This window comes from Microtus pennsylvanicus, chromosome 1 (genome assembly GCF_037038515.1).
Source record: "Microtus pennsylvanicus isolate mMicPen1 chromosome 1, mMicPen1.hap1, whole genome shotgun sequence".
Classification (NCBI taxonomy): domain Eukaryota; kingdom Metazoa; phylum Chordata; class Mammalia; order Rodentia; family Cricetidae; genus Microtus; species Microtus pennsylvanicus.
In genome coordinates, this window is record NC_134579.1 from 217,257,507 (window position 1) to 217,274,124 (window position 16,618).

The window sequence follows — 16,618 nt, forward strand, 5'->3', positions numbered from 1 at the left end:
GTTTTAGGAGTCATAGGACAAAGTAATTTATGATTTTAAAAGTTTGTTTATAAGGCAAAAGCAGATAGAGTCCAGCCTGGTCTGGAGTGAGTTCCAGGACAGCCAGGGTTACACAGAGAATCCATCTCAAAAAAACAAACGTTTAGTTGGGCTTTTAGTCAGCGCGGCTGTTCGCAGTCCACTCCTGCAGCATCCCTTACCGCCTAGCCTCTCACTTTGTCTGTGTTCTCGGACACAGGTCACAGTGCTGAGGCCACAAGTTGTACTGAGAAGCTTGGACATCACATCTCTCCAGTCAACAGACCAGAATTCAACCAAATGCTGACTGGCAGGAGCTCTCCAGGGCTGGTAGTCACCATCTCCAAATCTTTGTTCTTGTACACCCTCACACTGCAGCCTGAGTGTGGAAGCCGAGAACAATCTGCAGGAATCGGTTCTCGCTCCCGTGTGGGCGGCAGCCATCAAACCCGGTCTGGGGCTCGACATCAAGTACCAGCAGAGGAATCTTTATTTCCTCCTCTGAGTTTCACGATGAACTGTTTCCTGAGAAACCGTCACAGAACTACTGACTTGCTAAACTTAGGGACCCCTCTGGGTCTCATCTGTTGGTCTGCGCTGGGTCTCTGTAGTTCTTTGTGTCTTCGGCTGGAGTTCTTTCTCTTCATGGTTACCCTTGGGAGTTGCTCAGTCTTCCTGATTCAGACATGAAAAATCTTGGGCTCTTTGCTCAGTGCTAGGACTATTCAGTCAGAATTTTCCCCAAATGTTGAAGGAACAAGATTCGAATCCACCAAACCTGCAGGCGTGACTCCCGAGGACCAGAGAGGCCTAGGAAGGTTATGGCTGCCATTCTATAACTGCACTTTACATAATAAACAAAACAGAAGAAACCGGTAAACTTAATGAAACAACCCGTGGCTCCTAGGGCTGGCGTTTCGGGTGTCTGTGTCAGAAAGGGTCCACTCCCAGAGGACCCAGGCCTAGGGTGGGGCCTCAGTGATTTGCATCGCATCTTCGGAACCACCATCGCCTACCCCACCCTCGCCAAAGAACGGTCTACTTGCTTCAGAAGACTGTGAGGCCCTAAGAGCCAGAGCAGCGGCTCACAGCGGGTGGCACACTCCTCCCGTGAGTCACACTGACAGCTCTCAGGGAGTCCTGGCTCTCTTCTGAGACCATCCCTTCAGATGGTTAGCTCTGCAGTTTCCTAACCACTCAACATACACAGTCACACTCGAATAGCAAATATTTAAATCATTTATTGCCATTAAGTTACAGATCTGAACCTGCACACTATGGAAAACACTTGTCACCACCGGAAAGCATGGGTAGACGTGTGGCCGACTGAGGGATACACTGTAGTCATTAAAGAAAAGTCAAGAATGTAAGTGCTTATAGTTATAAAACTTTTTCCTTAGATTTTTATTACACAAATCCCAATAGATAATATACACATTACTACAGATAAAACCATCATTCAAAATTATGAAATTAGTTGCATATTTTGAACTACTCTTGATGAAGACAGATTTCAGCATTGATAAGGCAGGAGAGAGTTGGTTTGGGGACTCTCCCTTTTCTATAATGTTGGCATGGTAATTAAAGACAGCATTCCGTGTTCCCCTCAGCAAGACCATCGATGCCGATGCGACCTGTGGCCATCGTGGCAGCAGTGCTGGGGCTCTGTCCCTTTCCAGAGCCGATCCTCGCACCGCTACGCAGTTGCCTTCTTACTCATCCTAGAAACAGAGAGAGTTCAGTAGACACAAACCCTGCCAGCCTCAGAGGCCCTGCACGCTTCAGAAGACACATTGCTGTAACAGGGTTTTCAAATAACAGCACATCCCATTTCACTTAGGTTTTATGTTTTGTTAATCAAGTTTCTCACTAACTCCTCAAAGCAATGTATTAAATGTGCTTACTCGTAGTTGATGAGCCGTGCTCCCTGAATCAGCTGGGCCACCTCGTTTGTTACATGGCACGCAAACAGAAGCCAGTTTCGAGGCTGCACCTTGTACGCAAATCTCATGAATGTCAAAGAATAGCAACAGAGGGCTGTAAAAAAACAAAACAGAAGAGCGTGAATATCTTGGAGAGGCTGAAGGCTGCCAGAGTGAGGAAAAGAAGCTCTTCCTTAGCAGATGGCAACGGCTACTGCTTGTGAGCTTCAAAGGCTGGGGGCTCTGGAGTCCACTGCACTGCAGCACGCCTGCTGTTTATTACCGACACACTCAGGAACGTGTATTAGCAGGAACAAGGGGAATTCAGTTCTTGCCAGTTTTGCTGTGTGTCAGACCTTTTTATAGCAATCCTTTGAAAGAATTGCTACTTACACTTTCCCCTTTATCTGTATGTTCAAATACTAGTGTCACGTAAAAACGTGACACCTTGCCAGATCAAGTTTATAATAAAATCTGTTGTCACGCTCTTCATGTGACTTCCTCATCGCGGCCACAACACGTGGTGAGACGTGCAGGAGCCACATCCGTGTCATCCGTGTCACAGCCTCCTTCACCTCCGCGTGTTCTTACCGAAGGTCATCCGCCCACTGATGATCTCCGGAGACTTCTTCATGTCATTGATAGCAGCAATGGGGAGACCCCAATTGGCAACTGGGCCCCAGAAGTGCTGCAATAAACGAGAGGGGAAAAGGAGGAGTCAGAGTGAAGCCGTGAACCCCGCCTCCCCACCTCTGACCGTCACAGTCCACGGTCCCTGCTCAGTTCTTCAAGGGGAGCCCAGACTGTTTATTCTTCAAGGGCCCAGCTGTCTATTCAAGCTCCTCCCCAATTTCCACGCTACAAGTCAGTGATCTCTGAATACCCAGCGAGAGAAGGGAGATGATACTTCTGACAGAGTCTATCCTTACAGAACTTAAGCCTTGTTACAACCACTGTTAACATCCATAATGTTGAAATCTACCAAAATGTTTCCCTTCAAGTTTTCATTAAGTTATCTACTAATAAAATGCAGAGCATAAACTGGACTTTTTTCTAAAGAAAGGTTCATAGCACAAAGGAAAGAATACTGTTCTTAAAGATTGACTCTTTTGTTTTTTAAGACAGAGTTTCTCTGTGTGGCCCTGGTTGTCCTGGAACTCACTCTGTAGACCAGGCTGACCTTGAACTCAGAGATCCGCCTGCCTCTGCCTCCTGAGTGCTGGATTAAAGGTTTTTTGAGATATAGTCTCACTATGTAGCACAACAGACAACTCACAGAGATCTGTCTACTTCCGCTGGGGTTAAAGGCATGTACTACCATGCCTGGCTTAAAAGATTTTTTAAATTATGTGTATATGTGTTAGTGTGTGTATGTGTGTGTGTGGGGGGGTATCTACGGGTCTAAGTATAGGTGACCCTGGAGTTCAGAAGAGGGCACCAGACACCCTGGAAACTAGTTACAAGTGGTTGTGGACCATCCAACATGGGTATTGGGAACAGAGCTCAGGTTCTTTGCAAGAACAGTACTTAAACACTTAACTGCTGAGCTATCTCTTCAGCTCTAGTAAGGACATGTTCTCCAGCCTGTACATGAACTATACTAAGATCAAAGAACTTGAAAATCTACAGACAGGGTCTCCCGCCTTACAAAATGACAACTGTTTGAAAATACTTTTGAAGTAGTTTAAAAAAAGCAGATAATCTGATAATCTTTCATTCTAAAACTATATCTAAAGTAACCAAAATTAAACTATTCAATAGCAGCCATGTCTAATTTATTTTAATTTCTGAGGCAAAAAAAATGTACTAAAATGTTTTTGTCACCTGAATTACAACTGTCTGCAGAGAGTCTGAACACACTAACTGGTGAAAGTGGCTCTCACTGGACTCCCAGCTGACACGGCCATGGTGAGGAACAGAGACTGAAATTCTAGACTCTGCTTTGAGAAGAGGTCATTACAATCTTAAAATCCTCCAGGCAGGCCAGGCGGTGGTGGCGCACGCCTTTAATCCCAGCACTCGGGAGACAGAGGCAGGCGGATCTCTGTGAGTTCGAGGCCAGCCTGGTCTACAGAGCTAGTTCCAGGACAGGCTCCAAAGCCACAGAGAAACCCTGTCTCGAAAAACCAAAAAAAAAAAAAATCCTCCAGGCAAACAAGGGCAACACAAGAAAAATAACCTAGGACCACATTTGGCATGCTGGGAGAATACGCTGGAATGCTAACCCAATAAGCTTAAATGTAAGTTCTGGGGCTCATGCTTTAATAATTATGAGAAAATTTCTTTTTTTTTTTTTTTAAGAAATTAACAAGCCTAGCAAAGGCCAGTTCCTTTTTTTTAATATTTATTTATTTATTTTATTATGTATATAGTATTCTGTCTGTGTGTATGCCTGCAGGCCAGAAGAGGGCACCAGACCTCATTACAGATGGTTGTGAGCCCCCACGTGGTTGCTGGGAATTGAACTCAGGACCTTTGGAAGAGCAGGCAATGCTCTTAACCGCTGAGCCATCTCTCCAGCCCCTATGAGAAAATTTCTATTCAGCCAGCATAAGGACTGCCCAACTTAACGTGAGTTATAATCTCTATGGCCAGGCCTTGTTGGTTTCTCCGGGTGAATCTCTGGATGTCTGTGTTGCACAACTAACTAGTCTTCATGCAGTCAAACTCCTATTACCTAGATAAGTTGTTCTCTGCTCATGTCTTGGACACTAACTTTCATTTTTCCCGTATCCCCAGGCCCTCGTAAGGGTAAGTTCTTACTCCTTTATTAGCCTTTGGACTTCTCTCCTACCTGTCTCCTTAATAGATGTTGCTTCACCCTCAACTCTATTGCTCCACAATAATGTTGCTTTTCCTCCTTTCTTTCTCCACTTGGTCTATTTCCATCTCTTTCCTGTTAATCTCTTCCCACTGTTTGCACTGGATGGTTGTCTTGATTTGATATCTACATTATGACGCACAGATTGTTACATCCATAAGAAGATTGTTACATCCATAAGAAAGCCTGAAGCGTTCGTTACTCTATGAGGGACTTACAGCCCTCTCTACCAGATATAACCTGCCTTCCGCCAAGGGGGACAGACAGTGGAACAGATCCAAAGTTGTCCAGGCGCCTGAAGGATTTCAAGTTAAGCTAAGAAACACACAGAGAACTATGGCACTGAGCTACATTTAAATATATTCCTTAAAACTCAGGGTGCTGGATGTGATGGCTCACACCTGCATCCCAACACTCTGGCATCTATGGCAGGAAGACGCTGAGTTCAATTCAACCTAGCCAGGTGTGGCAGTACACACATTTAGTCCCAGCTTCGGGAGGTAGAGGCAGGGGAGTCTCTGCCAGTTTGAAGTTAGCCTGTTTTAACATATCAAGCTCCAGACCAGCCAAAGCTACTTGGAGAGACCCTGTCTCACAAACAAAGGAATGAATGAATGGTAAGTTAGCCTGGTCTACAAGGCGAGTCTCTGTTACCAACAGACAGACAAACACACATACATCAGAAATCATTTCAACAAAGAAAGATTTCAATGCATATTCTTCATCTGGTATGAAACTAATTCTCTCTTCCCGGCTCGGAAATGTGTGTCTGGTCTAGGTTGCCAGAAATTGCAGTTAATTTATAGAAAACCAAGGAATTTTTTGATTAACATTAATCAATTATATGCAAAAATGTTACTTTGCTATTTTTATTGTAGCTATAAAAAGTTCAAACAAGGAACAAGCTCATGGTGTGGGATCTGTCACATGGAAAGCAAGCCATGGAGACAACCTCAGTCTGCCCCCCCACTCCCCTCTCATCAGCTGCCAGTTCTAAAGGGGCTCTAGGTACTGAAGCATTGCAGGCTGTGGTCTACAGAGGCCGGGCCCAGGAGAATGCTTCACTACAGCTTACCATCGAGTGTGGGAGTCAGGCCACCCCACATGCCTGGTGTCTGTAACTCTATTAAAGCAGAAAGTCCACAAGTGCCCAGAATGGATACAATTTTCTTACCGTACTATTTTGTGGAGTCACCGAGGTTCAGACAGAGAAGACATGGAGGGAACAAAACAAAGAGAAAAAGAATCAGATCCTTCCAACAGTTCTAGCCCATCCAACTCACATGCATTTAAGTTTTAGTCACATGCTAGCAACACAGTCGAAGTGAGGGCTGGCCAAATGGCTCAGGGAGAGGTGCCTGTCACCAAGTCTAACAACTGAGCTTGATTCTCGGGACCTACACTGTAAGGACGGAGTGAATCCCATGTTGTTCTCTGACCTTCACAGGTGAGCTATGACATACGAACCTCCTCACATAAAGTAAGTGAAAAACAACTTTTTAAGGAATCATATGTAATAACAAGTGAAATAAAAACCTTCACTCTATGAAAATAAGCTTCATCTTTAGCATTGAGCTGCCTAATAGAAATACAATGTGGATGCTGGGCAGTGGTGGCGCAGCCTTCAACCCCAGCACTCGGGAGGCAGAGGCAGGAGGATCCCTGTGAATTTGAGGCAATCTGGTCTACAGAATGAGTTCCAGAACAGTCAGGACTACATAAAAAGAAACCCTGTCTCAAAACAAAACAGTCTGGGCGGTGGTGGCAGACACGTTTAATCCCAGCACGCAGGAAACAGAGGCAGGAGGTTCTCTGTGAGTTGGAGGCCAGCCTGGTCTACAAAAGCTAGTTCCAGGACAGGCTCCAAAACTACAGAGAAACCCTGTCTTGAAACCACCCCACATACACACACACACACACACAAAAAAAAAAAAAACCCCACAAAACAAAAAAGACTTAAAAAAAAAGTTTTGTGGGGCTGGAGCAGAGATGGTTTAGTTAGGAGCATCTAACCGAGCTCTGTCTTGCAGAGGACCTAGGCTCCATTCCCAGCACACATGGCAGCTTACAACTATCTACATGTTCAGTTCCATAGGCTGCTATGCCTTCTCTTTGCCTCCATGGGCAACTGCATGCAGACTCACAAACATATACATTAAAAAATCTTTCAAAAACAAATCACAGAAATGTGCAAAGTGAGGGCTAGAGAGATAGATCAGCTTTTCTTCTAGAGAATTTGAGCTCTCCTGGGTTGGGCAGCTCATAACTGCTGATAATTCTAGTTCCAAGGGGTTTAACACCCTCTTCTGGCCTCCACAAGCACCCACACATTTAGTATACATCCATACAAACCCATATGTAATAAAACAATTTAAAAAGCAATGTTTCATGCCTTAGGCACATGCATTTTATGTGTTTAAAAATATATGAAAAGCACACTTGTGCAGAGCCACACTAGGAAAAACTGTGTTCCCCATTATGTAACAGTACATGCTTTACAACACACAAGTCACAGCCTGACATGGATGGTACAGTGGCAAGCGTGGCTACTTTCAACGGTAACTTGGGGCAATAATATGTTTTATTTTCTCTTTATTTGGTCATCTGCTGTATTTCAGTTGACTATGAAAACATTACATTTGGGAGACACATACCACATACTGACATACCAGACAAGGTCACCAGAGTCCTACCGCCCTAAAAACTTTTGCACTCTGCCTTTTCATCCTTCTCTTGCTCTTCGTCTTTTCCAGAACGTCACATAGTTAGAATCTGTCCCCATTTGTTTTCTGTTGCTGTGATAAAGACCACAGCCAAAAGCAACTTGAAGAGGAAAGGCTTTATTTTATCTTCTGGCCTACAGCCCATCATGAAGGGAAGTCAGAGCGAAAACTCAAGGCAGGAACTGAGGCAGATAGAACCACTGGAACACTGGTTACTGGCTAACCCTCCATGGCTTGCTCAGCCTAGGACTATGTGCCAGGGGTAGCACTGCCTACAGTGGGCTGAACCTACTGCATCATCAATCAGTAATAAGAAGATCAGGCCAGTCTGATGAGGGAATTCTTCAAATGATATTTTCTCTTCCCAGATGACCCTAGTTTGTGTCAAGTTAGGCCTGACTCAGGGTCCCAACAGACCAGATTTGGCTACTCATGGTACTATTAGGAGGTGTGGCAATGCGGAACAGGTGTAGTCTTGTTGGAGGAAGTGTGTCACTGTAGGGGTGGACTTTGAGGTCTCTTTTGCTCAAGCTTCAATCAGTGTAATATTCAGGTCACTTCCTGTTGCCTTCTGATTAAAATGTAGCCAGCACCATGACAGCCTGAATGCCGCCATGTTTCCTGCCATGCTGATAATGGACAGAACTTTTGAACTGTAAGCTACCACCTCAATGAAATGTTTTTCCTTTATAAGAACTGCCACGGTCACATTGTCTCTTCTCTTCACAGCAATAGAAATCCTAACTAAAGCACAGCTCCAAGAGTCCAACCAAAGACACAGCCGTGAAGCAGTTTGTTCAATATGGTCACACAATGGGAACAGGGGATTAATATTCTAAGAATTACCTTTAAGGTACTGGCAATAGCTGGAAGATTACAGTGGGGAAGGAATAAAAGCAGAGACAAGATGTATGCATAGTAAGCAGTGGTGGTCAGTTGTGTTCTGGTTGGTCATTTCTCAGGTCTGATTCTGTGTAGTCTTGCTGTGGAAAATTACTGTGTGATTGTGGGTGGGTGGACAGGGGTACTCAGCAACTGCCGTGAAATAATTTTTCCCACTTGGCGGGGGGAAGAAGATGACTAGGTCACTTTAGGATGGAGCAGCTTTGCATTGCCAGTTTTAGACTAACGCTCCTTAAATAATTAACATGTTTACTGCAGAGCTGGGCAGGAATCTGACCTCAAGTTTAAGGTAGCAGAGAAGACGGATGCAGAATGAAGGCAAAGATGCTTTTCTGTGTGTCCACACTGATGCGCACATACATGATGCAGGCCAGAAGACAACCTCAGCTGTTACTCTTTTCAGGAGCTAACCCATCTTAGTTTTGTTCGTTTGTATTGTCCTCAAGTGTGCAAAGTAGATTAGGCACACAGACCAGCAAACCCCAGGAATCTGCCTGTCTCCACTGCCCTGGTGATGGGGTTACAGGTGTGCCACCACACCCAGTCCCATCCCCCTTTTTGAGATGGGGTCTCATTCTGTATCCCTATTGGTTAAAACTCACAGTTGCTATGTAGACCAGGCTAGCTCTGAACTTGAAGAGACCCACCTGCCTCTGTCTCCCAAGTGCTAGGTTTAAGGGAATACCTCCACATCCGGCTTCATGTCAGCTTTTTAACACATTCTAGACAGCAAATCTGTCTTAGTTAACATTTCTATTTCTGTTTTAAGTGATAAAACACCATGACCAAGAAGCGACTTGGGAAGGAAAGGATTTATTTGGAGTACACTTCCAGGTAATGGCCCAGCATCTGAGGTCGTCAGGACAGGAACTCAAGGGACGAGGAAACCTTTAGACAAGGGAGGAACCAGGCTGTGCATTAGCTTGTATTCTGGTTTGCTCAGCCTGCTTCCTGTTAGAATCCAGGACCAACAACAATGAGCTGGGCCTCCTGCATTATCACTAATTAGGAAGCTCTTGTACAGGACTGTTCACAGTCCATGGAGACATTTTCTCAATAAAGGTTCCCTCCTCTCAGAAGCCAGCACAAAACTGAATGCTCACCCCAGGCAAATGAGAATCTTTAATTCTGCTTTGGTTGCCCACCAGATATCCTTTTGCAGGCTCAGAACTTTTGACAAAAGCCTGAATCCTGATTATAGCATCTTGAACTATATGTTATTTTCAAGTTGACTTATTTTATTTAGTGATGTGAGCTTAAGTTTCCTTTATATATTTTTATGATTTTGTAAATGATTTCCTTTTGGCCCTGAACAATATTGTACTGTCTGGACATTCCATTAACCACACATTCACTGAAAGACAACTTGTTTGACGCCAAGTTTGGATAGTTATGCATAGAGGTGCTATAAATAGCCACATGTAGGACCCTGTGTGGAAATAAATTTTCAAGTTCTCTGTTTCTATCAGGGGTATGATTTCTGATATACAGCTGGAGCAGGTCAAGTTTTCTAAGAAAGGCAGACCTGTACTCCAGAGTGGGTCCATTTGTATTTCTACCAGCAGTGAAGAGTTCCCATAGCTCCAAAGCAGCTCCGGAACTGCCAGAGATGCATGTTTGGGTGACACGTTTCTGCTAAATTCCACTGACTTCCTATGATGACAGGGGCTGAGGAGCAACTTTCCCAGGCTGACTTGCTCTCTGTCTCCATTCGATCTGTTGCGATGCTCAGCCAGCTTCAGTTATCTCAGGAACTAACAGTGCTCAGATGCCTTTAGGTCGGTCTATTTTCTGTTTCACACAGCAGACATTCTAACACTGTTTTCTGAGACAGGGTCTCCTTGTGCAGCCCAGGCTGGTCTGGAATTCTCAATCCTCATGCTTCCACATCTGCGTACAGAATTTACAGGCATGAACCATCATGCCCAGCTGAAAATTTTAGTCTTAAAGAAGGTTAGTTCACCCATTCTTTCTTTGATGGATCATGCCTTTGGTATTGTATCTAAAAAGCCATTGCCAACCCCAGGTACTCTAGTTTTTCTCCCATAGTCTATAGTTTGCACTCTATGTTTAGATCTATAAATGTGAATAGAGAAAACATTTTGTTAGACATAGGACGTGTCTAAATTTTTTTTTTAAATGTAGATGGCCAGTTGCTGGCATCATTTGTTGAAGACTGTCTTTGCTACATTATTTTGCCTTTGCTCCTTGGCCAAAGTTTAGTTGACTGTACTATGTGTATTTACTTATGGCCTGTCTAGGCTGTGCCATCGATCTGTTTGTTTAGTCCTGTGTTAGTAGCACAGGTTTGATGACTGCAGTTTCAGATCAAACTGTAAAACTGGGCAGTGTCAGCCTCCCCACTGTTCTTCCTCAGTACCTATCAGTTACACCGGGGCTTCTACCTCTCATATTAGCTACTCACCTACTAATTTACTGTTTTATCTCTTGGTGTTGCTGGGCACCAAACTCTACATGAAGTCCAGAATCCGTTTGTTGATTGGCAGTGCACTGATTCTGTCAATTAAGCTGGGAAGAACGGAATCTTGGACACAGAGCCTTTCCAGCTGTGGACCTGGAGCAGCTCCGCTCCGTTACCTGGCTCTTCAGTTATCTTTCACAGCTGTTTTTTTAGATAGCTCTCATGTATAATTTTGCTAGATTTTTTAAATCTACATCTATTTCGTTTAGGGCTAGGAATATGGCTTAGTGGGAGACTGTGTGTTTAACATGCACAGGCCCTGGATCCAATCCCAGCACCCAACACCAATGAGGCTTCAGCATTTGGGTAAATGCTGATGATGTAGATGACAGTATACTTTAATTTCAAGTTGCATTTACTAGTTGAAAGTAAATAGAAAAGCAACAGACCTTTAGATATTAACATTGTACACTAATTATTATCTTATTACCTTGCTATTATTACTTGTCAGTTCCATAAGATTTTTGGTCCTTTGGGATTGTCTATATAGACAATTATATCATCTTTACGTTCTGTTCCATTCTTCCCAGCATACACGGCTATTTTAGGGAACACAGTTAACTGTAAACTCATTTATAACTTAAATACTTTTAGCATATGAAGAGGATCCAACCAGCAGCCTGAAAGTCTTATTTATAACACCATTTAAATGGGATTTTTTAAAAATAAACTTTTTCATTTATTTTATATCCTGACCACATGGGATGAGATTTTAAGGTTGTCTGGATTGTAATTCTGTATTTTGCTAAAAATGCTCACCTATATTTCAATTTTTAAAAATATTTTAGTTGTAATTTAACAATTAGAACCCGTGTAAAATGGTAAAGACCTCAGTAAACTGGATAAACTGGACTTTCCGGCTATCCAGAGACTCACTATGGCTAGGTCAACGTTTTCATTGTCATTAATTCTGAAGGTCAGTAACAGAACAAGAAAGTGCTGCGAGTCTAAAGGCCGAAGGTAAGAAACAGTGCTGCAGAAAGATGGATGGCGTGGGCAGAAGGCACCAGGCTGGGTATGGGTGTGAGTTCAAGATCCGCCAGGGTTACAGAGTTCCAGGCCAGTCATGGCCACACAATGAAAGCTTGCCTCGACCCCTAGTCCCCCTAGGAACCCAAACCGTGCTCTCTTCCACGGCCATTTCTATGCCCCATTCTTCCTTCCGTTTTGGCTTCACAAGCTGGGTGTTCAGAGGACCTCAAGTTTTCTGCTTGGTCTAAATATCAGTTTTCACCAGTGGCAGGTGAAATTCTGGGTTCTTTCCACTCTAATTCCATGTTTAGGATGTGTTCTGTTATTTCCACCACAACTTTCCACTTAGGTAAATAATATAAACTCTTATTTTTATTTTTTTTTTTTTTGAGACCTGGTTTCTCTGTAATTTGGAGCCTGTCCTGGAACTGGCTCTAGTAGACCAGGCTGGTCTCGAACTCAGAGATCTGCCTGCCTCTGAAGTGCTGGGATTAAAGGTGTGCGCCACCACCGCCCAGATGATAATGTAAAGCTTTCCAGGGAACTCAGAACTTAAAGTCAACTTAGAATAGCACACCTTAACTTGAGAATATTCACTGCCAAGAGCTCACTAACCTCAGAGTTGTGAGCGTGTGAGTGGCTGTGTGTGTGTGTGTGTGTGTGTGCGCGCACACACACACACGTGTATACAGTCACCTCTGCTCTAAGATATAAACTCGAAAATAAACCTCTAAAACAAATCTGTACACGTAGTCCTTAAACTCACTCATCTAATTTAACCAAAAATCTAAGAAGACTGAAAGAGAATAAAGGGCTGTTTTATTGTCAGTAAGGTACATAAGGAAATAGTTGCTTAAGAAGAAGACTTTGAAGCCAGGTATGGTGGCAGCACACACCTTTAATCCCAGCACTCAGGAGGCAGAAGCAAATAAATCTCAGCCTAGGCTATACAGTGAATTCCGGGACAGCCAGAGATATGTAGAGACAAACAAACAAAAAACAGAACTAAAAATAAAAATAAAAAGGATGGGGAGGTGACTCAGCAGTTAGGAGTACAGCTGCTCTTACAGGCCGGGTAGTGGGGCACACACCTTTCACCCTAACACCCAGGAGGCGGGGACAGGAGGATCTCTGAGTTCCAGGCCAGCAGGGGCTACCATAGAAATTTGTCTCATAAATAAATAAAATCATGTTTGTCCAGCATTGCAGCCACTAATGCACACACACTCAACTTCACAAAGCCAGGAGGCGCCAGGACTGGCTGGCCTACCAGGGTACAAGGAGTCCTGGGTTTCCTACCCAGCACCACGTCAACAAGGTGTGCTGGCACGTGCCTGTCGCCCCAGCACACAGAAGGGGGCGGCGAAAGGATCACAAATTCAAGATCATCCCGAGCTATATAGCGAGCTGGAAGGCCAGCCTGCATTAAATGAGACCTGTCTCAAAAAAAGAAGAAACCGTTTTTCGAATTCTAGAAGGGCTGCAGTCCAACAATGTGAACTGTCGGCAGGCTACAAACTCACGGAAGCTATAGTTGGCGATGGATGTAATGAAGGGAGTCATTCACAGAACACAAAGGACTAGAGCCGCATCTCCACACAGCACAGAGTCACAACTAAATCTCTATTTATAATGTATTCTCCCTTTCTAAAGTCAAACCAAGTCGCTGTGAGGGTGGCATCTAGAAGAAAGAACTGAGAATATATATCACCAGGGTTAAGTTCTAGAAAGAAAAATATTTTCCTAGGGAAGAAAGAGCTAAAAGTTAAACAGCACTCTTCCACTTATGGAGGTTTAAAAATCACAAGAAAATAAAATTATGCTTGGAAATATTTTAAACTGTTTCTAAGTCTTATGAAATACTTATAAATAGAAGCAGGCAGCGGAAGATTTTACGTGAAAATGAATTCTAGAAAGTGCCCTCTTCAATCGCTCAATGTCAAGCCTCCCCCGACACACAACTGCAAGGAAAAGCCCGCGGCTCTCAGACAGCTTGGCTGCAGTTCACACACACAATGCTCAGAAGGAAAAACGACCTGGATGCGGCGAATTCTAGCTCCCATCACCCAGCTCGGCGCGTCCGGGAACATTCCAGCACCGCTCCCGCCAAGTCCCAGGCCCGTGACGATGGGGACACGAGGAAGGGGGTGGTGGCACCCAGTGTCCCCACGTCAACGCACGCAAGGGCACCTCGACTGCCTGCGCAGGGGCGGCGTTTGCCCGCCCGGTCACGAGCAGGAGCGGCGTCCCTACAGTCACCCAACGTCTGTCTGCTGTCCGGCACCTGACAGCCCCTAGGTCGCCCTGCCCCGGAGCGACGTCCCCTCGGCCACCCGCAGTCGTCCCCTTGGTCAAGGGAGAAAGCAGAGTCCCCTCCCCTCGGTCACGGGTGGGAGAGGCGTCCCTTCCGTCACCTGCAGTCGTCCCCAGGTCACGGGTGGGAGCAGCGTCCCCTCGGTCACCTGCAGTCGTCGCCAGGTCACGTGTGGGAGCGGCGTCCCCTCAGTCACCTGCGGTCGTCCCCCTGGTCACGGGTGGGAGCAGCATCACCTCGGTCACCTGCAGTCGTCCCCCTGGTCACGGGTGGGCGCACGGTCTGCCCGCGCGCGGCTCACCCACCTCGGCAACACGCCGCAGGGTTGTCCCGCGGCGGGCGGCTCCCCCCACGGCCTACCCCGAGGCTCACCTCATGAGATAGTCCCGGAAGTCCTTGCTCCGCACATAGTCCGCCGCTTTGCGCACCAGCGTCCCAGCCATGGCCCTGCGGTCGGCGGTGAAGCCGCTATCCACACGGATGACTCTGGCGTCGACCCGGCACGGCCCTCGGAGTTCTCGCACTGCGCCCGCTCACGACACCTGGGGACGCCTTACGGCCGCCCGGCGCTCCGCCAATCAGAACGCGCTACGCTGGAGCGCGCGGCCCGGATTGGCTGGCGCGCCCCACACACCTCCTGCCTGCCCCCAGGGCGGCGCGCGCCTGCGGCTGCGGTCGTAAAAAAGGCCCGGCGGCGGGGGCCGGCTGACGGTTGCTAGGGACCGTGAATGACACTTCTCTGCCCGCCGGCCCGAGCCGGTCTGCGTGGACCTTCGGGGCACGGCGGGTAGGTCGGGTCCCCGACCTCCTGCTCCTGTCCCTCTGCCCACCCGGCGACCGCCGAGATCCTGCAAGGCGGCGGCGACCGGCTCGAGCTGAAGTCACCTAGAGCAGAGGAGGAAGGCAGTTAAAAATAGCACGGAGCCTCGGTCTCCAGCTGGGTGGCTGCCCACGTGTGCAAAAGGGAAGGTTACGTAAGTCCCCTCCGTGTGCACACTGGAGGAGCGTTGGCTGGGACACCCACCTAAGCCAGGCTTGGGGCTCAGGGCCACGCCCTAGTCATGGCGAGCGCCGGAGTGCAGAGCAATTGGGCTGAAGCAAATGGAAAGGCCTGGGGACGTTTGCTCCCGTCTCTCCCACCCTTTCTAACGACGGGGAAGGCTCTCGAATCTCCTCTGCTTTAAACCGGGTCTCACAACACAACTGCCTTCAATCCTCGCCCGACAATCTCATCTCGGGGTTGTACCGCTCCCAGACACACCTGAGTAGACCTCCCTTTCCAGCCAGCCTGTCTCCCGGGTTCCTTCACACGTCAGTGTTTGTTTACCAAAAGCAGACAGAGGACGACCTTTTCGTCCTCTCTAAAGAGGGCTGGGGCTTTGCGTTCTTACCTGGTACTCGGTGGAAACCTTGGCTGGGTTCCACCTCCAGTACTGTTCTTAAACCAGGCGGGGTGGTGAATTAGGAAGGTGGAGGCTGTAGAATCAGAAGTTCAAGGTCACCACTGCCTGGGTTCTCATGGTAGGGAACTGGGTTGAATCCAGTCTTACGAAGATATTTTCCCAATTGGGGTTCCCTCCCTAGCCTGGGCTGTAGGCAAGCCTGTAGGACATTTTCTTAATTTGTGATTGGTGGGGGAAGGTGCCACCTTCCCCTGGCCGGTGGTCCTGGGTTCTATAAGAAGGCAGGCTAAGCAAGCCATGAGGAACAAGCCAGTAAGCAGCAACTTTCCATGGCCTCTGAGTCAGCTCCTGCCTCCATGTTCCTGCCCTGCTTGAGTTCCTGCCCTGACTTCCTTCAGTGATGAGCAGTGGTGTGGAAGTGTAAGCCAAGTAAACCCTTTCCTTCCCAGTGTGTTTATATCACAGGTCGTGGTGTTTCATCACAGCAACAGAAATTCAAACAGACGCAGAGTATGCACGGGGGAAGAGGCTGAGAGTCTTCTTTATCACACGAGTGTGATCTGCCAGGTTCCAAACACTTGTATTTATGGCTACAGGTTACTATGGCCAGATTCCATTTGGATGTTTTCCACCCCTGCCCCTACTCCTACCTCTAGAACCACCAGAGATCATTGAGGGATCATGGAGAGGGCCGAGGGTACATACCCTGTTGGAAATAGGGAGACTAGTCCAGCATCTGTGTACCCTTCCGAAGCTCAGGAAACATCAGGGAAAGGGGTCAGAAAGAATATAAGAACCAAAGGAAGGGGTGGGTGTTGTGGGGTACTATCATCCAAAACAGCCACCGTTTTCATCTGATCAGCTGCAAGGCAACATCACCAGTGGGCTTGCTGACTGTGGACACTTCCTCAGAGGAGGATGGGGTCAAGAGGGTCATTGAACCCTCACCCAAGATTCCACCTGCTCCTTCCTTCCTTTCGGCCTGTGTGCAGTCCTGCCTTCAGTGGAGGTGCTGGACTGTGCAGGCTGGAGAGAGGTGATAGAAGGAGGAGCTCCATCT

At 46.7% G+C, this 16,618-nt stretch overlaps 1 protein-coding gene across 1 annotated transcript; it reads right to left on the reverse strand.

Moving 5' to 3' along the window:
* Positions 1 to 1,239: 1,239 nt before the first annotated feature.
* On the reverse strand, positions 1,240 to 14,706 carry Mpc1 (mitochondrial pyruvate carrier 1). Its single transcript, XM_075951049.1, has 5 exons — positions 14,528 to 14,706; positions 11,990 to 11,993; positions 2,532 to 2,628; positions 1,923 to 2,055; positions 1,240 to 1,739 (listed from the first exon to the last, which is right to left on the reverse strand). Exons 1-5 carry the CDS (start codon positions 14,596 to 14,598, stop codon positions 1,715 to 1,717), a joined length of 330 nt encoding a protein of 109 aa, XP_075807164.1. The 5' UTR covers positions 14,599 to 14,706; the 3' UTR covers positions 1,240 to 1,714.
* Between the last annotated feature and the right edge of the window lie 1,912 nt (positions 14,707 to 16,618).